At 40.4% G+C, this 26318-nt stretch overlaps 1 protein-coding gene across 1 annotated transcript; it reads left to right on the top strand.

Annotated features, from left to right (window-relative positions):
* Positions 1-7108: 7108 nt before the first annotated feature.
* On the top strand, positions 7109-8056 carry LOC142108348 (olfactory receptor 12D2-like). The gene has a single exon (XM_075191977.1). The coding sequence runs from the start codon at positions 7109-7111 to the stop codon at positions 8054-8056; it is 948 nt and encodes a 315-aa protein (XP_075048078.1).
* Positions 8057-26318: the final 18262 nt, after the last annotated feature.

Here is a 26318-nt window from a genome sequence, read left to right as displayed (position 1 = left end):
AATTTGAACCATATCTACTTCTGTATTTCAGGGAAAAGAAACATCTGAAAAGGGCTGGCCTCATAGCAAAATTTGGGGGAAGGAATGGCCCCTACTCTGCTCTTCTGAGCTCTCACTTAATCCCCAAACTCATCCAGATTGCCAGCTAGTACAAAACATGAAATAGCAGTAATGGAATCAGAGCAGCAGCACAATAGAGTAATTGTGGTAAGGTACTGCATAAAAATCACCCTTTTTTGTTACGCCCTACACTACAAAAAAACGGCCCTACACTACAAATGTATGTAACATTTTGTGGCTAAACTAGAGTTATTCAGACATTTTTCTTGCAATTGGACCTTCATTCTATAAGAAGCTAAATTGCTTGAATATTCAGAATTATTTCATTTGTTTTTCAGTAAACAAATTAAAAACTGATGCCAATTCCATACCTCTCAAGTGTCCTAACTTTGGTGGAACAGTCCCAATTTGAGGGTCTCAAAGATTTGCTTAATGCAGTGGATTCCAAACTTTTTCAGTTCAAGGCACCCTTAGGGTCTCCATAATTTTTTGAAGGCACCCCTAAGCCAAAATAATTACCAATTAGTCCCCCACCTTTCTTACCACTGGCCCTGGCCGCGGCACCCCTGTGAGATCGCTGAGGCACCCCAGGGAGCCTAGTTTGGGAACCACTGGCTTAGTGGTTAGCACTTCTGCCTCACAGCACTGGGGTCATGAGTTCGATTCTCGACTATGGCCTTATCTGTGTGGAATTTGTATGTTTTCCCTGTGTTTGCGTGGGTATCCTCTGGGTTCTCTGGCTTCCTCCCACACTCCAAAAACATACTAGTAGGTTAATTGGCTGCTATTAAATTTTCCTTAGTCTCTCTCGGTCTGTGTGTGTGTGTGTATGCTAGGGATTTTAGATTGTAAGCTCCAGTGGGACAGGGACTGATATGAATGAGTTCTCTGTACAGCGCTGTGGAATTAGTGGCGCTATATAAATAAATAGATGTTGATGATGAGGGCTTACACAATAATGGATGAAAGTTTTCTTCCAAAAGTGGATGTTTCTTGGTGGATTGGGGTGGGTTTTAATTTTGTCCCAATTTCGCATGTTTAAATGTTGTGAGGAATGCTATTGATCTTCTTAGAGTCAAAAACCTTTATTAGTTTTCACCCAAAGGACAATTAGAGCAAGATTGTTGTAATGAAGCTTCTATAAAGATAAATCAAATATTTTCTTTTAAAACATTCACGGATAAATCTGGCAATAACAGTAAAGACTGATATATTAATGTGCGGACAGTCGCTTGTCATTCAAAGACAGGAAAAATGTTTTTGGTGTAATAAAACCAAGGCCCTAGATTGTGTGAGATTTAGATTGTAAATTGATTTTGAGTATGCTGGCGCTATTTAAATAAATAAAAAATAATAAAATATATTAATAATAATAATACCCTGATATAAGATACTTAATAAAGCTTAGCACCATTCACTTGCTGGAATATGTGGTCTGCATATGCTTTAAATAACTAATTTAAAAATGCGCAGCCTACCTAGTACACCATCATCTTTATCGCCCCTATTCCTGTTATACTTGAACCACTGGGGTGGCAAAGTTACCATTCCAGGGATCCTGATATTTTTCTATTACCCCAGAACCCACAGCCCATGGGTTGGAAACTTTTTTTTTTAATTTGTCTACGTCTTTCTCGGAATCTATATTTGTTTAGAGACAGCAAATGGCTGAATTTAATTAATCATGTTTTATTTTTTTTTGTTGTCTGTTTGTTGAATAACAGATAAGTCCCCAGGTGCCAGTTTCTACTAGAGAAACCTTTAATAATTTCTCTAAGGATTTTTTTTGGCAACTATATATTTCAGCCAGCGGAGACACAGACACACGTTGCTCAAGGACCCATTATTATTATTTTTTTCATCTAACTGATAACTAATATGATCCAGGTTGGATACCTGGATATAACTTTGTTTCAATTTAACAGGTAAACTTACACTTTTTTTGTTTATCTTTATTCCTACATTACACAGCAAACATATGAGATATATTTTGAGAATGTCAGTTTTCCTTGAAATATATCTTCATAGATTGCAGTACAGAAAGTATAAACAAGATTGACAATTTTGAAAACAGAACCTTAGTTCCCATCTTCAGAAGATAGTTATATAAAAGTTGTATATAATATAGTTTCCTTAAAACTCCGTCATGTAAAAGTTTGGTTGTTTACTTGTAATACAATATCAAGAACTGTTGAAAATTCTCTAATTTTCAGAATCTCCGCATATGCTGACTTCCAGTTCCTGATTGGTAATGAGAGCTCTTTGAACTCTTTGGAAATGTACAGGATATATACTTGCCTACCAATGTATCTTGTATATGGATATCAAAATAATTTAAATATACTTTTTATCTACTGAATAATCCTTTCTTGATTCGGCCGGTAAATTCCTCATTTGAGTTACCAACATATACATTACACTTTTGGGGAGATTGTATAGATCCTATGTATTGCTATTAACTTTATGTATTTTTAAATAAGTGTAATATCGTTGAGTAAGCTACATGGTTCAATTCTTATGTTATCTTTTTTGCAACATATAAAACAATATAAAAATGTTGACACGCAGTTTACAGTATGTTACTAAATTGTATGAATTTCTTTAAAAAAAATTATATATATATATATATATATATATATATATATATATATTATCCATTATACATTTTATTAATGCTGGTGATAATAATTTGTGTATTTTAGAATTTATGAACCTTAGGTGACACACAGTGGCTTAATGGTTAGCACGTCTGCTTTAAAGCCGGTTTCCGTGGGTGCTCCGGTTTCCTTCCACACTCAAAAAACATACTAGTAGGTTAATTGGCTGCTATTAAATTGCCCTTAGTCTCTCTCAATCTGTGTGTGTGTGTGTGTGTGTTAGGGATTTAGATTGTAAGCTCCAATGGGGCAGGGACTGATGTGAATGAGTTATCTATACAGCGCTGCAGAATTAGTGGCGAAAATAGATGATGATGATGATGACCTTGCCTATCTCTTAGCAATTTTTTTTACAGAGCCTGATATATGTTTTGAATTTCAGAAATTTACGTTATTTGCCCGTGATTTTAGCGCAAAATGGTGCGACACACCCCTATATAAAGGGCATAGTTTTTAATATCACCTAATTCCTCCTGATAAAGTTCAAACTGAACGAAACGCGTTGAGGCCCACAACTGTACTATCTAAGGCCCTGTTTCACTGATCTACCCTGGGAGTAACAAACTAAGATATCACCCTTTCCTGAGCTTTTGTATGGAGCCTATAGTGGGACATCTTAAACTACCTCCAGGGATATGACTACCAGTGATCTCGCCTGTATATTATACAGATAAGCTTATATTTATTATCTTCATTGTGAGTTTACATTTTATATTTTTAATCTGCTGAATAAATTGTTTGCAAAAATACTACACCATATGGCTTTCTTATATCTTTCCTACTATTGAGCGGTGATGCAGCAGTTATTAATAGAACATACTATATTTGCATCTTGTCTCTGCGAGCAAAGGAAATCACCACCTGGGATGATTGAGGAGCCTATATACAGATAAGCTGTTATTTTACTTATTTCTGGTACACACACTACTACACTATTAATCTGCACAGTGTCTCACCTGATTTGCTGATATATGCTGCTATATGCTGATATCCACCTACATTACTATTTTTCTCGGGATTTTATGTTCTCTGGACTCTCTGAGCTTACTGACTATATATACACAATTATCTGTTTTTACACCTGAAGGCGCCGTCCTTGCATAACTTATCATTTTGATATATATATATATATATATATATATGAAAAGAAGTTTGTTTCTTTCTTTGTTTCTTTGTTTGCAGGCAAATGTCTTTTTGACACCCTCCACCGATTGGGATGAAATCGACGCGATCCAGTTGGATCCTGGCCAAGTTTTAGGGAGGTTAGGGTCCTGGTCAGCCCTCCCATTGGTGTTTGTTGGGCAGAACGTTGACCCAGGAAGCCTGTTCTGAGCCTTCCACTGGATGGATTTTGATGAGAATTTTACAGACTGGTAAACTTGGATGTCAGAAGACTTACTAGGGGATTGAGATCCCATCGGACCCCCTGTTGGTGTACAGTGGCCAGAAATTTGACCCAGGGAGCCTGTTCTGGGCCTTCCACTGGATGGATTTGGATGACATTTAATATAAAAACAAAAATGACACTGGGCAGCCGCCTCATGGGTGTGTTGGAAGAGCTGCTAAGCTGCTAATTATTTTTAAAATGTTGACAGTTACATACAACTCATTGATAACATAATAATTTAAAGATTTACACCCGGGCAATGCCGGGTACTTCAGCTAGTATAATATAAATAGAGTCAGTGCAACTTGAGAGGACATCACTTGTTTCTGAAGACAATTTAATTGTTTCTTTAATTTATATTTACACTGTATATGTGTGTGTATCTAGCAAAATGAAAACATGAGGTATTGGTTCATACGCCTGCGCTTGGTATAGGATAAGCACTGACATAAGCTGTCTTTTTGTTTTGTATACATATTTGGGCATTTGTATATTTCCATGCAGCTGATACCATATATAATATGGGATATACCAAGTGTGAGTGTATTTATTCTTTGGGTTTGTTTCAAATATTGCCTTATATATGTAGCAGCTGTCTGTTGGGCCGATTTAAGGCTCTTTTCACAAGCCAGCCCAATTGGGATGTAAGACCCTGTACCTGGGGAGGGGGGTGAGTGGATCTGACTTTAATTGCATTTTATTGGTGTTTAATGCACATAGGTCAGTGTAGGACCTGCATAGAAAGTACTACACTTGATCCTGGGATGCAGGCTTAAATGTTTTGATCAAAATATGAACCAATACCTCATGTTTTCATTTTGCTAGATACACACATATATGCAGTTAAGGATAAGCACTGACAACAATTGTCTTTCATTTTGTATACATATATGGGCATTTATATTGCCATGCAGCTGGTTCCAGATATGATATGGGATATTCCGAACACAGGCGTATTTCTTCTCTGGTTTTGATTTAAATATTGCCTTATATTGTCTTAGCAGCTGTCTATCAGGTCTATTTAAGGCTCTTTTGGGTTTGGCTCACAAGCCTGCCCTTGCTAAATGCAAGCCCCTGTAAGTGGGAGATGACTGCATCTGATTTTAACTGCATTTTAATGGTGTTTAAAGCATATAGGTAAGTGCAGGACCTGCATATAACGAGGTGCCCTCGATGCTGGGATGCAGGCTTAAATGTTTTGATCAAAATATGAACTAATACATCATTTTTTTATTTTGCTAGATACACACATATATGCAATGTTAAGGCTAAGCGCTGACAACAAATGTCTATTTGTTTTGTATATATATGGGCATTTATATTGCCATTAAGCTGGTACCAAATATAATATGGACTCAACAAGCGTGGGCTTATTTCTTGTCTGCTCTTAATTTAAATTGTTTTTGTTTAAAATTTACGAATGCCTTTTCCCAGGAACTTCTAAACTCATAATATGGGATTGTTATTTTTTCTTAATACTTTTATTTTACCAGTCAAAATAAGTATTCCACGGAGGCTGAGAAATTGTATTTCCCTTAAACCCATGGATTCAGCTGAGTTAACCTCTTTTATCAATATCAAAAGTCCCATGCTCTGGAAACCAGTTAGATGGATGTTGTTTAATATAGACTTATCACATCTTAATAAACTTACATCCCTTATGACCATACTCATATGATCATACTGTACATTGTATATTATGCTAATATCCTAAGGTCAATAAATCTCTTTTCCTTACTTTTACTAAATCAATTTACATAGGGATTTTACACCTAGCAGATACACATGCAATTTAGTCAAACTCAAAGGAATGGTCTGATTGGGGTGTCTTGTAGTCTAATAAGAGCTAGGGTATTTAACCAAGACTTCTTTACAAGTCCTTGTTATCCGGCACCTATACAGATGAGCGCTGCGACTTTTGTAGAGCACAAGTTCTTTAGACCTCACTGTCATCTCTTTACACTAGCAATCTCATATCCACTCTCCAGCAAGCGTATAGGGAATGGATAAAACATTGCACAAAACGTTTTGAGAGAATGAACTGAACCAATACAATTTGTAAATCCTTTCAGTGTACACCCTTGTGTCTAACCACCATCAATTTGTAAATGAGTTGGTGTTGTTGCATGCAGTTTCCAGTCTTCTAATCACATTTAGTCACCCATGAAAGGGGACTTATAACTCAAGTTGTTGATCTGTGAAAGTTCATACTGCAAACCAATTTCCCAATTAACGTAGCTCACTGACACCACCTTTTTTGTAACATTATTTTTCTATTCCTGTCTAGACTTAACCAAATGTCACTAAAATCAAGAACTAATATTGGTTCCACAAGTACTCTTGAGGCATCTAACCCAAGATGCATTCCAATTATTCAGGACAACAAAGGATTGTATACAGTAATCTCTGTTAAAGGAAGGAAAGCAACGATTGTCCTCAAGAGAACACTAAAGAGATTTCAACAAGAGACACTTCCATGTTTAATTTTACTCTGACTCCATATAACTGAATCCTACTTCTCACACCAATAAATTGGGAAGGAACCAAGACTAACATTCAAAGCTTTATGTGCTAAATAATAAGAGACATATTGTAACACAGCAAATGTTAGGAAAAAATCTTTTCATTAACAGCATAGTCACTGGTCGAAAGGATCTCTCACGTAATCCATATATTATATAATTTATATAAGCATTTAGTTATAAGGAGAAAAGATCTCAGGGCACTGTAACAAGATAATGATAAGACAAAGAAGAATATGTCAATGTGGTTATGTCGATGTCCAAAAAGTTTAGCAGACTTTGACAGCCACAAATGTGCTTCAACTGCCAGATTGGTGGTCACTACAAGATTAGAATGCGGAATTCTAACAATTAAGTGAATTGTTCCCTAAATATGAAAACTTAGTTTAAAGATAAGATTCTTCAAAGTTATGCTGCATGTTAAATTCATTTATTAAGTTAATTAAAGTCAAATCTCTTTTCAATGTTTTATATGCAACAGGATGGACGGGTGGAACAGAACATCAATAAGTGAGTTCATTCTTCTGGGACTCACCAACCTGCCGTGGCTTCAGAAGTTCCTCTTATTTCTAGTCTCATTGTTTTACCTTCTTGACATTGTTGGGAATTTAACTATTATCTTCTTGGTGATCAGAGATACCACTCTCCACTCCCCAATGTATTTCTTGCTAGGTAATCTTTCCTTCTTGGATATCCTTTTTTCCACGGGTATCGTTCCCAAGATGATGGTTGGATTTTTGGTGGAGAACATTATTTCAGTAAACGGTTGTATCACTCAAATGTATTTCTCCCACTTTTTGGGATGTGCAGAAGGTGTCCTCCTGGCTGCCATGGGATATGACCGATATGTTGCCATCTGCCACCCCTTACAATACATAGCCATTATGAAGAAGGGTGCTTGCATCGTACTGGTATTAATTTCCTGGTTCACTGGTCTCACTTCTTCCTTAATTCATGCAGTTATGACATCACAGCTCCCATTTTGTAACATTAAAAGAGTCAAACACTTTTTCTGTGATGTAAAACCAGTAATAAAGTTAGCATGCAAAGACATCCATGTCAATGAAATCACGTTGGCCACTGTCAGTGGATTTCTAAGCATGGGGGCATTTTTCCTTACAGCGCTGTCTTACGTTTATATAATTACTCATCTCCTGAAGATACGCTCTTCAGAGGGAAGGGCCAAGACTTTCTCAACATGTTCCTCACATTTAACCGTTGTCGCCTTGTTTTATGGGACAGCAATGTGCACTTATCTTGGACCTGCCTCTGAGAATTCAATTGAAAAAGACAGGGTGGCAGCCCTATTGTTTACAGTTGTCACCCCAACAATGAACCCTATTATTTATACTTTGAGGAACAAAGAAGTTAGGAAGTCATTAATAAAATTCATTAAAAAAATTGCTTTTTGGAGGGTAACACAGCTATAATGCTTTTGTATCTCATTTATGGAAAACCAACAGACAACATCTAATAGAATTTAGGTGCAATTTACTGCACCTATCTATTCTTTTTTATTACTGGGTACCCAGTTAAATCATTTCTATGTCATATCCCAACCCTCTTTTGAAAGCATAACTTTGAGATCTCCCCTTGTCTCCTCCAACTCAAGACATAATCATCAACAAACTTTGAATTCCATAGACATTTACAACTAGAAGCTAATCAAAGAGGGTTCCACCAACTCAAAAGACCTTAGCAGATTTGCTACTCAAGGGGATTACATTTGTTTTAAAAATGTTTCTTTGGATGGGTTTGCTATAACAGATACTTGATTTTTTTAATATAATCTTGAGTAGTAACAGTTTGTAATCTTAATTGTTTATTTTAAAAGTTACAAATAACTCTGATGTTCATATCAATTGTACAATGAAAGGTGTTCTAGTCCTAACAAGAAATTAACATTTTATACATCTCCATATCCAGATGGGGTTTATTGCTATATTTGGGTCATCTATTAAATATATCTTTATTCTCAAAGAGTATAAAGCATCTGCATACCTTCTCTTCCTCCATAAAGTGGAGATTCTCATGGTCAACGGCCAGAGTAGTGGAAGATGTCATCTCATAATACCTGGACCCAGTTTGCATTGTATGAGACCATTAATTAGAATGAAAACTATGAGGGTTTATGTATGTCGGGGGGTTCAGTTGATTGTGGAGGTGTTGGCGTTGATCCCTAGAAATACCTATGTGGAGAGATAAAACAGGAGTCTATGATGTAGACCAGGGGTGTCCAACCTTTTAGCTTCCCTGGGCCTCATTGGAAGACGACGAGTTGGTTTGGGCCGCACATAAAATACACTAACACTAACGATAGCTGATCATCGAAAAAAACATAGAAAACATAGTTAACATATTAAACTTACTTGGAAATGAAGTTAGTAAGAGTTAGGAAACCTGTTGCAGAATCATGATTAAAGCAGTAGTCCCATTACCAGCTACAATTTAACTTACCTGCATCTGTCCCTTAGTGGGGTTCGGGGAATTAAATGCCAAAAACTTTTTTTTCCTCTCTTTCTGCACCCATGAATCATTTTTTTTATTGACCAGTTTGAAATGGTCACCGATATAGGTAGCATCAGGAGGACTAATAGAAATCTACAGAGATTTAAAGTGAGGGAATGGCTCATGGAGCAGCCTCCGATGAGGGTAACAGTGGGTGATATTTTCACCCTACTCAGCACTGCACATTTAAAATGGTTTAAAATATTAAAAATACAATCATCTCTTAATATTTATATTTGATACATACAGAGAGCACAGCTAGTTCATAATTGCATGGTGCAGAAAGTCCAAATTCAGAGTAACAACAATAAGATACTGGATAATCTTTCACTGCTGCTGATAGTTCGCGCGGGTGACTCGCGCTGGTGTGATGACATCACCCCCAACATTCACTGCGAGCGCCACACGGAGGAGGAGTATTTTCTTTTTTTTTTTTTTTGCAGAATTTTTTTTTTTCAGTGCTGCCCCCTTGCCACAACCAAAACTCCTTCTGGGCCACATTTACAGGCATGCTGGGCCGAATGCGGCCCGCGGGCCGTGGGTTGGACAACCATGATGTCGACTATCTAGGTGTAGTGCTTGACTTGAATATCATTTGGTTGAGAATTTGGAGTGGCAGAGGTCTGGATGGGTGTTTCTTTGTTTCTGGGGTGTTGGTCTGCAGTATTGTTTCCATTGTTTGTGCATCTGGTTGAGTGTCAGTGTGTATGTTCTGCAGTTTAAGCTCTTATAAAGAAGATTATAGCTCTTTTGCAACTTAGTTTATAAATGTATAAGGCTGTGTGCTGTTATTCCCTTTGTGGGTAAGAGGCTCTAGGTGTTTATAGCTCTTGGAATGCTTTATAGCACAATATGGGTTTGGATGTAGAATTCAGGTGTAAATCTAGGGTTCTGTGTTTTTGGTTATGAGGATATATATTTCTCTCAAAAATGTTTATAGTTTCTTTAAGTTGGCTCTTTCTACCTTCTATCTCTTCATCTTCTTTGTAAGGTTTTCATTGTTCTAGTTGTGTCTTCTTCTGTAGTTGCTTTCTCTATTGTCTCTTCTTGCATTTTTACTGATTCTATTGTTTTTGTCCCTGACTTATCTCTTTTCTGTTCTGTTTCTTTTTGTTGATTGTTTGGTACTGTGGATACTGTGGCACCTTATAGATAAACTAAGATGATGATGATAATAAGTTTTTACCCTGATATGTTAATATTGCTGAGTGAAGGTGAGTAGGGTGCTGTGTGCTTGATAGGAACTGAAGTGAGGGTGTTATTTATCTATGTTTCTGCAATGTTTAAGCTGTGTTTGTTTATGACTCCTGGGGGGAATTCAATTGACCGTATTACTCAATTGAATTCCCCCCCAGGAGTCCAAGAGCTGTGAGCAGAAATTTGCGTTAAAATTACGGTACAAACGGTGTCGCTGTCAATTGATCCCCCTTTCCCCAGAATGTTATTGATTTATCTTGCACCTTGGGTTATTTAAATTGCTGTATGAATGTGGAGATATGTTGTTGAAATTGTGTGTTTTAGTGGGGATATCCAGTGTGTATGTGTGTGGGTGGGAGAGGCAGTGTTCTGACAAGAGCAGTTGGCACTTTAATATTTATGTGATCTCTGGATCTAAATGGGAACTTCTGGTTTCCAGCATTGGAGGAACATATAGGCACTGACGCATTCCACTGAGGAAATGGTGCTCTCATCTGAGAAGGATAGGATGTCGGCAACAGCTCTGCAACATACTGGGAGTCTGGGTCCAGAGATCTCACTTAACAAACACTCTCCAAATTAAATTAAACATTTGATGTTGCAAGTTCAATTAGGAATCTATCATTCCATAATGAATAAAATGTCTGTCTCACCAGGCTAGAATTCAGAAAAATTCTCCCTATTACAACCATTTTTAATCCATTTGTGCAACTATGTTTTTCAGCAAAATGGCAAGGTACACTGTGGGCCTTATTCATTAAAACAAGTAAATGTCGATAGGTGTCATATTATTGCTCTGCGCATGCCCAAAAGCAAACAAGCTAGAGAATGCAGTAACATCCAATTAATCTTCGAGCGCAAAATACCCTTACTACAGCCTATGATTTCAGCGGTGGACAAGGGAGGGGAACGGGCATATTCACAAAGTCAATATACTGTAAGGGTGTGCCAAGCTTTGGCGCAAGCAGCAATGTCTGATTCAAGCTTTGGGCATTTCAAAGGTATATATTTTTCAGTCGTATCAATTGCAACAGATACAAATCTGGTGTAAGTGCTGATTACTAGTGATGACAGTCGCATATGCATGCTATAACATGTGTTTGTAATCAGGAGCATTTGTAAAAATGCATTTCATGTACAGTAGACATTAATAACATCCTAATAAATGTATTTTATTGGGGGGTGAAACAAACTTTTTTTATTTTTTAATATTTTGTCAAGTATGACTATTCTATTAACAGATGGCATTACTTGAATAGTTTTTTTTTGCTGTGCATTCTTTCGTGACTTTATATTCCATATATATATGGAATATATATAAAATGCCAGTAACAGTGACAGACTGTACTGTTCCTGCAGTTTTAACTATCTGCTGTTCTTAAAATGCATATGGCTAATGTCCCTTCCTTCACGCACCTTACCAACCTTCGTAACTTAATGAGTGTAACTTAAACTAATCAAATAAAGACACGGACACATATAGCTTCTTTGGCAAAAGGTCGCAGTTTTATTAATTATAAACCAATTAAATGAAATTCACCTGGTGGTGGCGAGAGCAAACTGCAGTCAACTAAACAACCAATCATCTAACCAAATACTGCAATGCCCAAATGGCATTCAAACTAACCAAGGAATACTCCCTTAACATTGGCCGGTGTTAAACAGGTGTCAGCATGACTGCTCCCTTCTGGACTCAACATTGACGGCCACGCAAAGCACGTCAAGTGATCCTCCACTCAGAAGGATCAACAGTAGTGTTACTTGAAAGGGGCAGTGACGTGCGGCCAAAATACCATAACCACCGTTGTGACTAGTCGTTGACTGCACTGCTCTCCTACCATAGCTGGTACCCTTTAACGGGTTCCCAGCCCGCCACCACGAGAACTAAACCACGAACCTAATTGCTCGTGAATCTCCCTAATGAAAAACCCCATCCCCTCTCTATTTAAATGAACATCGTCCGGCCGGAACAGGTGTGTTTTATCCATCTTAATGGATGGGTGAAAAATCTGTACTCCCCCCAATTCCTTGACCACTTTCCCTGTGACACTATTCATTTTTCTTAGTAATCTCGTTAGTGTAGAAGGGCGAATGGGAAACCTCCAGGATAGGCGAGGGATAATGTTGGACCAACAAAGATTAATTGTAGGCCATCGTGCCCGAATAGCACGTAAATCCTCTCTAATGTGTATGATTAGAGCCAGTGATTTTGTCTTACCCACATTGTTACCCCCAAGGTGTAAAACAAGAATATCAGGAGGTTGTGATCTTGCCAATTCCTCCTCTAACCAGGGGACCAGGGATGGCCAACAAAGACCCCTCCTCCCCATCCATTTAATATCCACCGAGCATGGAAAATTAGACCAGTCATTCGCCAAATGATGTTTGGAAGCCCAATACACAAAATGAGTGTCCCATTATCCAAATGTTAATCTTCTGGCCTGTAAACCGAAGATAGAGAGAATTGGTCAACTTGAGTAACATAAAATATTCAAAAACCCTGCCTATAACCAGGATCAAACAGGCCCCATATACAGTACTTTTAACTTCCCGTTATCTGTGCAACAATACTAGGCACACCTGCTTTAGCAAGCATGACCCTGCTCCCGGGATACTTTAATCAATCGCAATACATATTATTGAATCCAACTGTAAAGGTTTAATACCAAAATCATATGAAAATGTGGGCCGGGGGGAGGAGAAAGGACCAACCAACCGGTTTATTCGACTATCAAAAAGGGGGGACCTCATAGAAATGTTTAAATTACTATGTTATAATGGGCAAAACTACTTGTATTATAACTTAGAAGCCTTACGCATGTCCAATTGATAATAAAATTGTTTTAGCTAAAGTGAGGGAAACTATCTGTGTGAGACTATTAATACCAACCTGTCCAGGTATGGTTAACGGGGACACCAACCTAAAGGATTATTTGGACCACCCGAATGTGGAGGAGGGATACTAAGGGATTTATAGGCTCAGTAAGGATGCGATTGACGCTTTATCTGTGCCTTGTAAACATACCAACCTGTCAAGGTTTAACTGAAAGGTGAAAATTAAGTCATGGTTTACCATTTGCCACACCAAACTCACTGTGTTATTCAACTCCACGGCCCTTATGCCTGGCCCACCAACCACTGCGTGGTTTATATCCCAAACGGGCAAGATATACCAACCATTCATGGTTTAATATAAGCTATGACGTACCAACCTGTTTGTTTTAACACCCCGTGAAAAGACAATAACAGTACCAACCTAAACAGGTTTAATTATGAAAAAGAAGGTAAAGGAACGGTAACCCAGACGAAGGTAAACCAACCCAAAAAACCCCGGAGGCTCACCACTAATCAGGCCTTGTATCCGTAGGAGAAATTGGGAAAAAATCCCTTCATGCCTCCGCTGAACACGGCAAGCAGCTCTCGCCCTGGATTACCGAGGAAGGAGGGAGGGAGGAGGTGTCAGGAGGAGGGGGAGACGAGAACCAAAAAAGATAAGAGTAAAGAAAAGCAAGCAGAGGGCAGACAAATTGAAAAAATAAAAACATATGCAAACAACATAAGCATATAACTTCATTAAGGTCTAATGTACCTTTTATAATTATCGGACTTCCATCGCCCCAACAATTTAATATCAGGTACTGAGGCCCCTCCTATGGCAGCAGTTGTAGCTGCTCCAATACGGAACGAACGGGTTCCATAAAATTTTGGGTCTGAACCAACCTTTAGCACCGCACTTTTAAAAATGGCATTAAACTGAAACTTAGACAAGGGTGACCCATCAATGTGTACTAACCAAGCCTCGCTATCCTTAGGCCTAATCCCTGCAAACTTAGTACACCAAGCCACCCGACATATAGTCGCATCATTGCTAGGAGACAGGGTGACCCAATGACCTCTACTAAACTGATCCGTTTTGGATCGTGCAATTTTTACGGAGACCTGTGTACAATGAAACCAAAGTGTATTTTCCCAATAGGGCTGTACCTAAGGAAACTCTCGAGTAGGCCACAAGCTCACTAATTCTAAACGCTCCGTGAAATGCCATTGAAAAAGCTGCGCTGAATAATGTGGTCTCATAGGAGTTAGAAGTAACCTCCGCAAGCAACATTATCAATTGCTTAAGCAGGGGAACCATAATAGGACGCCTACTATCAGGAACAGAAGGGCGAGTTCTAGCCCAACCTTTCATTGCCTTGGAAATAATAAAACCTCTTGTGGGATCAAATTTTGAATGTAATTGAGCCATAAATGAAATGCCTGCTAATGCTGAGGCCATGGCTGACTTTTTAACACCCATATTATATTTTTCCCACATAAACTCTAAAATTTCCTCTGCCTGACCTGATGTACTTGGGGCTCTGGATTGCAAGAAAGCTTCCCACTGACACCAAGCTGCCTGATACGCTCGTCTTGTGGATTGTGCAAGAGATGACTCCGCCAACTCGATCATTCCGACTCGACCCACTGCCATGCAGAAAAAGGACAAGGAATGCCGGTTAATTGAGCCAAAGGAGCTAGCTCCCTAAAGCGGCGCCATTGGAAACGTGAGAGCGCATCTGCCACCTTATTCACCTCTCCGGGTACATGTCTGGCTCGGAAAATTATATAATTTTCCAAGCATTTTAGAACAAGCCTACGTAACAGGTTCACTGCTGGCAATGATGTTGCGCTCTGGCGATTGATCGCCTGCACTACCCCGAGGTTATCACGCCAGAAAACAACATTCTGGCCTGCTAACCTATGGCACCATAGATCAATGGATAAAACTATCGGCAATAATTCTAGAACTAGCAAATTTGACACCAGACCGTTCTGACACCACTTCTCCGGCCAAGGGGCTGCACACCACTCGTCCTGAAAAATGGCCCCAAAACCATTTGCCCTAGAGGCATCTGTATGTAATTCCAACAAAACATTAGAGACCTGCTTCTTAGGCCATATCAGTACTCCATTAAAAGTCTGCAAGAATGTAGCCCAAACTGTCAAATCTCCCTGTATTTCCGCCGATAGGCGTACCCTGGCATGAGGTCTCTTTAAGCCAGCTGTGGCCATTTGCAATTTTCTAGAAAAAATACGTCCTATCGGTATCACCCTGCATGCAAAATTAAGTGACCCGAGGAGGAACTGAACCTGACGCAAGGAGCTACTCTGGGAACTAAGTGCTTCAGAAACCGCTGCCCCCAATTTATTTATCTTTTCCTCAGGCAAACGACAACAACCCGCAATAGTGTCTATCTCGATGCCCAAGAATGACAAACATGTGCTCGGACCCTCAGTCTTGTCATGCGCCACTGGGACCCCCATTATTGTTAACAACGCCTTAGCTGAAAAAAGCGTATCTGCACAAATCGTGGATGAAGGGGGACCTATGAACAATAAATCATCCAAATAATGGGGGATTCCTGGGTGACCCGTTCCTGCTTGTACGCACCAATGCAGGAAGGAACTAAACTTCTCAAAAAAGGCGCATGACACTGAACACCTCATGGGGAGGGAGCGATCAATGTAGAATCCGTCCTGCAACCTAAAACCCATGAATCTAAAAGATTCTGGGTGAAGAGGAAGCAGTCTGAAGGCTGATTCTATGTCTAGCTTGGCTAGTAAGGCCCCTTGACCAAAGTCCCTAACTATAGCCAGGGCTTCCTCAAAGGACTGGTAATTAACCGAGCTATGGCTAGCATCTATGGCGTCGTTAACTGAAAAACCGGGGGGATGTGACAAATGCTGTATTAAACGATACTTGCCCGCAGCCTTCTTAGGGACAGCCCCTACTGGAGAAATTATCAATCCGGGAATCAGGGGAGAATCAAAAGGCCCAATCATACGACCTAAGCTAACCTCCTTCATAACCTTCTCCTTCAGCACACCAGGGAGCATGATTGCTGACTTCAGATTCCGGCCCGCAGATGACCTAATTTCCCCTACCACTGGGAGTTGAAACCCATAACGAAAGCCTTGTACTAGACACTCAGCTTGTGAAACATCTGGGAAAAAACTAAGCCAAGTATCTAGAACTTTTAAATCAATTGGGGATGGCCCTTTAGTTAGCACCCCCTGGTGCTCCACGCCCCCTGCCAACTCCTGTTGACTGTCTGGTACAATCCTATGCTGGGTGACTACCCCGGCATTTGGAGCAAACGTGCCTGTATCTACACGAGTCACCCCTTCCGCACGAGGCATTATTGTATGCGAAGCATCTGTTCTTGATGTTATGGGGAGTACTACACCTCCCCAGGCCCTGAAACCTAGGTCCTGCCGGAGGTATAGAGTCTTCGGTTGGCAGCATCAGTGCCATCCATGACTCCACATCCTTACACCCGAATGGGACATTTTGTGCACTTTGCTGCGAAAACTCTCATCGTAGCGTCTCCAAATTGTCCCACCCGCATTAATCATTAGATCATTAATGAGGTGCAGATACCTACACACATCCGCCCTAGTCTCCGGCCTAGATTCCACGTAGATGGCTGCAAAGATACAAAACCCCCTCAACCAGTTTGGGAACATCCTGTAAGGCTCTTCCTCTTTGCCACCCCTACCACAGGCAGCCAGCAGTTCTTTTTTGGCTGTAGAGGTGAGACAAAACAAATCGACATAGTAACCTTTTTCTAACCTATCCCTTGAACTGCGACGCACACCACTTAACAAGGCTGTATTGTCACATCATACCATGGGACCTCCTAGCGCTGTTGGAGGCATTATTCCTGAAGGGGTAACCCTAGTGGGCTTTGCTAAGTGTTCTGTCAGAATCTTCAAAAGCTTGCGCGGACCCTGCTCCTCTTCGTCTGAATCCTCGCTAGTGCTGGCTAGTGCAGGGCTACATGCATGTGAGTAATGTGTTACAACAGATTCACACTCACCGCCTTGAGCAGATGTCCCTGGCAAAACGAGTGGCTGGATTGCTGTTTCTCCTCCCGAAGCCGAAGCAGCCGCTGACTCCGTTTGAAGAGCAGAGCTCCCTGCCACCACGGGTACTTCTTGCGCTACCGTGCCTACTCCGACACCAGATGCAGCAGGCACTGAAACAGACTAAGGGCTAGATTTACTAAGCTGCGGGTTTGAAAAAGTGGGGATGTTGCCTATAGCAACCAATCAGATTCTAGCTTTCATTTATTTAGTACCTTCTACAAAATGACAGCTGGAATCTGATTGGTTGCTATAGGCAACATCCCCTGTTTTTCAAACCCGTAGTTTAGTAAATCTAGCCCTGAATGTTAGATACATCCGCAATGACTGAATCGTTCACATTACCTATCATATTACTGATTGGGTTAACTGGATGAGCTGTAATATTAAATGTAAAACCTGGGGCTGGGGGGGTACCAAATTTTGGGTGAGACCTACATAGCAGGGGGGCATTCCCTGATCTACAAAAGGCATGTTAGGCTGGATTGATCTACCAGTATTAAAGGCATTAAAGAACCCCTCACTGGATGGTGGTGGATAGGACGCCATCCAGTTCTGTGGAGAACTATGAACCCCTGATGCGCTGGGAGTGGGGTATGGCAGCGACCAGGTGGGCATGATACCATGGGACAGGTCTCCTGGTGCTCGTGGAGGACGTGCCAAAGGGATGAGCGGGGTGTGTGGCAAGGATTAAGTATTACCGACTTGAGAAACCCGCACCAGAGGATGACCCCCAATGCTGCTGGGGCCACTATATGACAACCCCATCTGCTCAAAACCGGCTGCGTGCACTGGAGTTGAAAAGGTGTACTGCGGGGGGAGCACCGCTTGGGGAACCATATGGGGATATACATGAGGGGGGTGTGTAGGCTGAAAGCTAACATTTTGTATGGCTGGAGGGCGAGCTCTGCCCCTAATCCATCCCTCGGGCATGAGGGGGGGAATTCTGTTAAATTGTGTCATATTGTCTCCTATGTTAGTGTGCAGCCAGGTCTGTGAGGCATAGCCCCTCCTGCATCCTGCTGCACAGTGAAATTGGCCTGCCTTGCTGCCTGCGCCCCAACAGGAGAGCAGTATGAGGCTGCCAAGGACTCCAAGCCCCCCCCACTGGTTGAGGTCTGAACTCCCCTTCCCGATGGTGGGGTCTGGGGGTCCACAACTGTATTACTGGCCCTTGCAGAGGTAGGAGAAGGGGATCTCCTCCTCTGCATGCTCTGAGACCCTGCAGATAAGCTGCTGACTCCAGAGACAGGCAGCGCCGCTGCCCACTCTGGAGCCCGAGATCTCCGGGTGACCCCCCTCCCCCCATGCCTGTCGGTCCGTCCGGACTCACCATCTGCTAAACCCCCCGCTGATTGCCCTTCAGTGCTCGGCCGCCCCATCTCAGACAGCGCGCAGAGACACTTCCCTGTTGCTGTGTTGCTGACTGGGTTAGGGGGAGGGAGCAGTCTCGCAGACAGGAGCTGTGTCCCGTCGGAGAGGCGAGCTGGGACAGCTGCATTCCTTCTTGGTCTGGCCATGATTTATGAGGTATGGGGAAACACTGCCACGGGGAGGGAGTGTAACAAGGAGATGACCGAGGGAGAGGGAGGGGGTGAGTGGAAGGGGGAATAACGAAAGGGACAGGGGAGAGTAAAAAACAAAAAGGGAATGAAATAGGAGAAGGAAGAACGACGGAAAAGCTGAAAGGTAATGGGAAACAGGATATAATGGAGATATAAGTCACAATAGCAGCAACAGTGTGATAAAAAAACTTTAAACAGTGAGATAACAGTCTTATCTGATCCTTCCAGGGAGCTCCTTCATCTGTGAAAGTGCGGGAAGGAAAGATCTAGCAATCCATGGGAGTTACTATTGAAGTGACTATGCCACTCCCCATGGATCCTATTGGCTGGGAATCATACAACTTTAACTCCGAATGAGTAAGGGCCTGAAAGACATAAACCCATGCACTTTAAGTGCCCTCAGCTAAAATGGCCTCGCTTAACATTATTACCTGTACTTGAGCTTTCTTGCTTTTTGGCTCCGGGAAAGTTGGGGCCCTGTTTTTGGAAAATTGTTTTATAATAACAAATGTTAGCAAACCTTGAATGACTAGGATCTTAAGCTCAAACATAACACTCCATTATGGCCAGATGAAACTACCCCCTAGCACAAGCATGTAAATCTGGTGACTTGTGGGGTGACAAAACCCTCCTGTTTCTCTTCTATATGAATTCAGCAGGAAGCAGTAAAGTGGATCACGATCTATCCTCTGCTGGTCATCAGAGAGGAGAGATGATTTTCCTGCTCTCCATACCCCACTGTAAGAGAAGGAAAGATTGGAGAGGATGAGGGGGCGTGAAGGAGGAGATAAAGTGGCCCAGGAAGAGATAACAGTGAAGGTAGAAGCACAACAGAAGGATAGTCAGCTACAGGACGGCAAGAGAGAAGGGAAGAAAAAAGGGAAAGAGAGGTTAGGAAGCAAAATTAGGAGGGCTAAATGTTAAGGCTGTTGGTGGCTGTATTATTATCTACTACCTGTTAATACAGCTTTCAGCACTCTAGGCCTCCCTCCCCTCAACTATCTCCAACAATAAATGAATAGCATTCATATTTACTAAATATGCCTATTTCCTATACTTAACATTAAATTATTATATTGTACATTAAATGCATACCTGATGTACCCTTTGTAAGAAGAGCGGATCCAGTGATACAGTGTAAAGAGGTAACAACTGATTTTTGTGACATTTTTGTGACTTTCAGATTATCGCATCTCAAACTTGCTATTCTGACCAGACACACTGCACATAATAAACATACCTCACTACTGGACTTTTTTAATATCATTCAATGTGCACACATGCTCTAACAATCTAGGGCCTGATTCATTAAGGATCTTAACTTGAGAAACTTCTTATTTCAGTCTGCTGGACAAAACCATGTTACAATGCAAGGGGTGCAAATTAGTATTCTGTTTTGCACATAAGTTAAATACTGACTGTTTTTTCATGTAGCACACATCCTGACAGACTATATAAATTTAATGGTCAGTTGCTGAATTGTTTTATAGGCACTAGCAGGGCCTCTGATTGATTTGGAGGGTCTGGAAGCGCTATAATAGGCATGACAGGATATTCTTCTTCACTGAAGAAATCCTGCCTACCTAAGATATTAGTAATTTGTCCCATACAGCAAAATCAGATTAAATTGTCTCTAATAAAGGGGAGATGTTTGCTGAATAATGTTTATATGTTGATGTATGGGCATTTTTATTATTTATTAAAGAGTATTGTACCTACTATGCTTTAAGATTTTCTCTGTTATGTATGTCCCTCTATTTTATTTGTTTGAGTAGTGAGGGGTATCTACATTGGAAAATCTACAGACTCATAATCCTAACGGATAAGCTTTCATTTTATTTACACTTGGTATGCAGGAAATTTTGCTCACTGGAACTTCAAATTCAAGCACCCTGGGGTTGGGTACACACTACAGGATTTTCAGCCCACTATTGGCCAGTCACCCTATAAACGACTGTTTGGCCCAATGTTGCATTAGTGTGTACGCTCCCACGATCATGAATTACCGTACCAAACACATTGCATTTGATTTGATTTTATAAACTAAAACAAAAAATAAATCAGGCGCTAAAAATTCCAACAAACTGACCTGGAATTAGCTGCAGCTGGAAATGGGAAAGATATAAGCCACAACAATCCACACAAGATACGAAAGAAAAAGTAACTAGCGCAAAACGAAAACAAGAAAAAGAAAAAAATGAAAAATAAATATACAAAAACCAATTGGCATATATGAAAAAAAAACCAGTGGTTTATTTAATTGGTCGGCCAAAATCATATGGCTCTAAGCATATGCAAAATAAAATAAATGAAAACAAACATGAATAATTTCACATTAGCTAAATACATCCCATATATGATATGACAGAATATCAATCAATACAATAAAACAATATATATTATATGTTATATTATGTTTTAATGTTTTGCTGATATATTGTTTCATTGTATTATTTTATTTTGCATATGCTTAGGGCCATATGATTTTGGCCGATCCAATTAAAAAAACCACTGGGTTTATTTCATATATGCCGATTGGTTTTTGTAGATTTACTTTTCATATTTTTCATTTTCTGGTTTTTGTTTTGCGTTGGTTACTTTTTCTCTGGTATCTTGTGTTGATTTTATAAACTAACTAAAAATCTCTATTAATGATGAAACGATGGTGGGCAAATTCTGAAGTGTGTACGACTCCCGACCAGCAGTGTAGGCAGATCTCCATAGAGTTTAAAGAGTCACTATCTTTTCAGCATATGGTTATGACAGATGAGTGCACAGATCTGAAGGCAAATCATGTAAAATTGGGTAAAAATGTGTACACTTGAATCGGCATGGTGATCGGGACTTTCAGTCGTTGGTAAAATCGTTAAAGATATTGAATCGGGATAATTTTTCTGTAGTGTGTACCCAGCTTAAATCTTACCACTTGTATATTTTTTATAAGCTGCCAATTTGCTCACTTGTGACTTGCTTTGTAAATAAGCATCACTATTTCTTAAGAACCAGTCTAGGAACATAACATTGTTGGGGGCAGTTGCGTTTGTGGTTTCATACTTGCCAACTCTCCCGGAATATCCGGGAGACTCCCGCATTTTGCGAGAGTCTCCATGACTCCCGGGAGGGTGTGGCAATCTCCATGATCTGCCTACTTCCTAGTGAAGTGGGCAGAATTCGGTTTAAACGCTGCAATTCACCTGGAATCGGGGCCACAATGATGCGTTTTTCGGAGCCCCACCCCCTGCACGCCCACCTCCCCCCGGCAGCTCCCGGAAGCCAAATCTAAAATGTTGACAAGTATGTCCTAAGTGATTACTCTTAAGTGAGGAATATTCTCAGTAAAATAATACAGTTAAACTAACAGTAAACAGTATCTGAAAAAACCAACTACATCCCGAAACCACAAATCTCAACTCACTACTCTGGTCAATATGGAGCAGATTCAATTGTCCGTGATGTTCCTAAGAGCATTGGGAACAATGAGTTTTGCTTGCACATCCATGGGATGCGAGCAAAATTCAGCATTACTTCCGTGAAAAAATATATCTGTGCGAGGTGTCTCGAGGTCGTTCCAGAGGCACCTTGCGCGGTTATTTAGGGAATTGAATCTGCCCCAATAAGTTATTGATTTTATTTTTAAGTCATTTGTTTAACACTCGTGAACATTTTTACTATCATTATGTCCTTTTAAATCTTACATACCTCGAAATCCTTTAAAGGTGCTCTATTTAATGCACACTCTGGCCTAGTGTAGAACACATATGTACTCAGAACTTATACAGGAAAAATAGCACATGTTCAGTCCATCGCATCTCGAGCTGCGTCCATCTGTACAACACTAACTTATGTGCCAGGTATAGGTCAGGCATATACTAAACATACTTATGCCAAACTCAAACTATAACGTACAGGTGTACCCCGCATAAAGCATGTCTGATTTAGAATATAGAGCATATTCCGCATTTCTGAAGAAAGACTGCTCACACTAAAGCTTAGTTGCCAACCTTTAAAGACTGGTCTCGGAGTAGAAGTGGGCATGAGGGGGCGGGGCTCCGCAAATCACAACATTTTGGCCCCGCCAAAATTATGCGATTCCCGGAGAATCTCATCATGAAAGCTTCAAATCTACCCACTTCACTAGGAAGTGGGCAGATGCGGGAGAATGGCCAGCTCTCCCTGGAGTCCGGGAGACCTACCCGGAATTCGGCAGTCTCCCGGGCATTCCGGGAGAGTTGGCAAATATGCACTAAAGACATTGTCTCTTACATTATATTGTCCAGGGTATACAGTAATACAACATTTACAGTGTGTATGTCTTGTGCACTGCAACTGCACTATTAGCAGAGAAACACTTTTCTTTATATTTACTATTACCACTTTATTGCCTATGTATTGTGTACTGTAAATACTCTGTAACTGCCCCATTTTCAAACAATAAACATTTTATTTCCTTGACTAGCAGCACCATATTGTTTCTGTAATGTGTACAGTAACTCTAAGATCACACTTGAATCACACTGTTTTCTTCATTAGGTTAACAAAATCTAATCCACATGCACTGAAACAAGCAGATTTAACAATGTAAATGTTAATCAAAGTGTTTTAAACTAACAAAAAAATTTAAATAGAATTAACAATACATATAAATTACTGACCCATCTCTCAGTTCCCGTGCCCCTCCAAGCTTCTATAGAGACTTGCCTCACACGCTTTCTTTCCGCAAACAACCTGTTGGATCCTCTTCAGTTCGGCTTTCGTTCTCAACACTCCACAGAGACTGCATTGACTAAGGTTGTCAATGATCTGATCACTGCTAAACTAAAGGCCATTACTCTCTCCTAATTCTCCTGGATCTCTCGGCTGCATTTGACACCACTCTGATCTCATACAAACGCTGCAATCCCTAGGGCTTCAAGACACTGTTCTATCCTGGTTCTCATCCTACCTTTCTAATCGCTCTTTCACTGTTAATTTCTCTGGGGTCACCTCTGCTCCTCTTCCTTTATCAGTTGGAGTACCGCAGTGCTAGGTCATATGCTGTTCTCTATCTATACTGCTTCTCTTGAAAAACTAATAAGTTCCTGTGGATTTCAGTATCATCTCTATGAGGATGATACACAAATCTATCTATTCTCTCCTGATCTCTCACCATCTGTGTTGTTCCGTGTAACTGACTGTCTTTCTGCCATATCATCTTGGATGTCCTCTCGCCAACTCAAACTTAATCTTTCTTAAACAGAGTTAATAATATTCCAACCCACCAACAAGAGCATACCTGACATTTCTATCTCTGTTGATAACATGACCATAAATCCCACCCGCAAGCTCCACTGCCTAGGTGTAATCCTTGACTCACACCTATCCTTTGTTCCCCACATTGATTCTATATCTAAATCATGTTATATACATCTAAAGAACATTTCCAGAATTCCCACATATCTCACGCAAGACATTGCAAAAACCTTAATTCATGCACTTCTCATCTCCCGCATTAACTATTGCAATTCCCTCCTTACTGGTCTTCCCCAAAACAGACTCAAACCTCTACAATCTATTTTGCACACTGCGGGAAGACTAATTTTCCTTGCAAATCGTTATTTCTCTGTTGAATCACTACACTAGCTGCCTGTTTTCCACCGAATCCAATATAAATACTTTGACTAACCTACAAGGCCATCAACAAAGCTGCACCACCATACATACATCTCCTCTCTTGTCTCAAAATATCTCCCAACTTGGCAACTCCGTTCTGCACAAGATCTTCGTCTCTCATCCACCCTCATTACATCCTCCCACTCCCGGTTACAGGACTTTTTTTGGGCTGCACCCACTTTATGGAATCCTCTCCCTCGCACAATAAGACTCTCCTCTGGTCTACAAACTTTCAAGCGTTCTCTGATAACCTACTTCTTCAGACAAGCTTACAATATTCCTCAACCACACTCTTACCATCACTACCTTACCCTATTACCACCGGTTACACAATCTCACACAAGACAACTACCCCCTGACCAACATTGTTGTGTGACAGGATCATTTAGCCTATGAGTCACTTTTACCTTTGCAGCCTGACTGGGTCGAAATGCAAAATGTAGACTTAGTCTTAGCCTCATGTGTCAAACTCTCATTGTCCCATAGATTGTAAGCTTGCGAGCAGGGCCTTCTAACCTCTTTGTCTGTTTTACCCAGTTTGTTTATTAGTTTACTATGTTTGTCCCCAATTGTAAAGCGCTACGGAATATGTTGGCGCTATATAAATAAATGATGATAATAATGATGATGATATAAATATAAACTGTAAAAAAAATGAACTCAATTTAAATTAAAATATAAAAAATGCAAATAGCACTCAAAAAACTAAATTAAATATTAATGTCTGAGCTTAATGTTCCGATCTAGTTCAAACTACATAACACCCACTGGGCGATCAGTGCCCTCTAGTTATGCCTGAGCAGACTCTGTTTTCTCCTCTGGCGAAATATCTTTCTTGTGTGCAGCAATATTCCTATCTTCAGTAATTCTCCTGGACCATTCTGCTGTATTTATTAATGTTGGCCACTCACTTCTCATACAAACATTGTAATAGCTCGGTCTACAGGACACTGTTCTACTTTGGTTCTCATCCTACTTATGAAAACGCTCTTCTTCATTTTTCTGGATCCACGTCCTCTTTGCTTTCTCTTTTAGTTGGAATACACAAGACTCAACCTTATCTCATTTCCTTTACTCTGTTGATATTACCTCTCTTGGAAGACTAATAGGCTTCATTAGATTTCAGCATCACCTCTATGCTGATGCCACCTACATTTATCTATTCTCTTTACATCTCTTACATCTTTGTTAATCTGCTTTGCTGAATATTTTTCTGCCATTTTATCTTGGTTGTCCTCTCTGTATTTCCAACTCATCATCTTTTAAAAACTAAGCTAATGATCTTCCCATCAGTTGACAGAAGATACCTACTGTACCAAGCATCTCAATTTCTCTTAGTGACTCAACAATAAAGCCTACCCCTCAAGATCACTCTCTAGGTGTCCTTAATAAAGAATTGTCCTTTGTCCCCTACATCTACTCTGCATTCAAATCCCATCTCTCCTCTTGTCTTCACCACTTTTAACTCTGCTCTCCAGCTACCTGCCCTCCTCCTCGAGCACCCTCTTCCCCCGTCCCCTCTCACTCCCTCCTCTCCCCTCTGGGGGTCTCCCTATCACCTGTGCCCTCCCTCTTGGACTCCGTCGTAGGCGGACCTTCCCCTCTCCCCTCCCCCACCTCTAGCTGTGCTTTGAGCTCACTGTGTTACTGTGCTTATTGTTTACTGTACAGTGCTGTCTCATCTCATATTGTAATTTTGTTTGTCCCTGTACGGCACTACGGACACCTAGTGGCGCCCTATAAATAAAAATTAATAATAATAATAATAATAATAATAATAATAATAATAATATTACATAAATCTAAGCAACATTTCATAATGTGCAATCACAGTCATTGCAAAAACTTGAGTTCATAAACTCCTAAT

This window comes from Mixophyes fleayi, chromosome 12 (genome assembly GCF_038048845.1).
Source record: "Mixophyes fleayi isolate aMixFle1 chromosome 12, aMixFle1.hap1, whole genome shotgun sequence".
Lineage (NCBI taxonomy): Eukaryota > Metazoa > Chordata > Amphibia > Anura > Limnodynastidae > Mixophyes > Mixophyes fleayi.
The sequence above is the reverse complement of the archived record's forward strand: the minus strand, read 5'-3'. Positions and strand labels throughout refer to the sequence as shown.

What these genes read in the sequence shown, in the direction of transcription:
- LOC142108348 (XM_075191977.1), top strand. Translation starts at nt 7,109, where the DNA reads ATGGACGGGTGGAACAGAACATCAATAAGTGAGTTCATTCTTCTGGGA.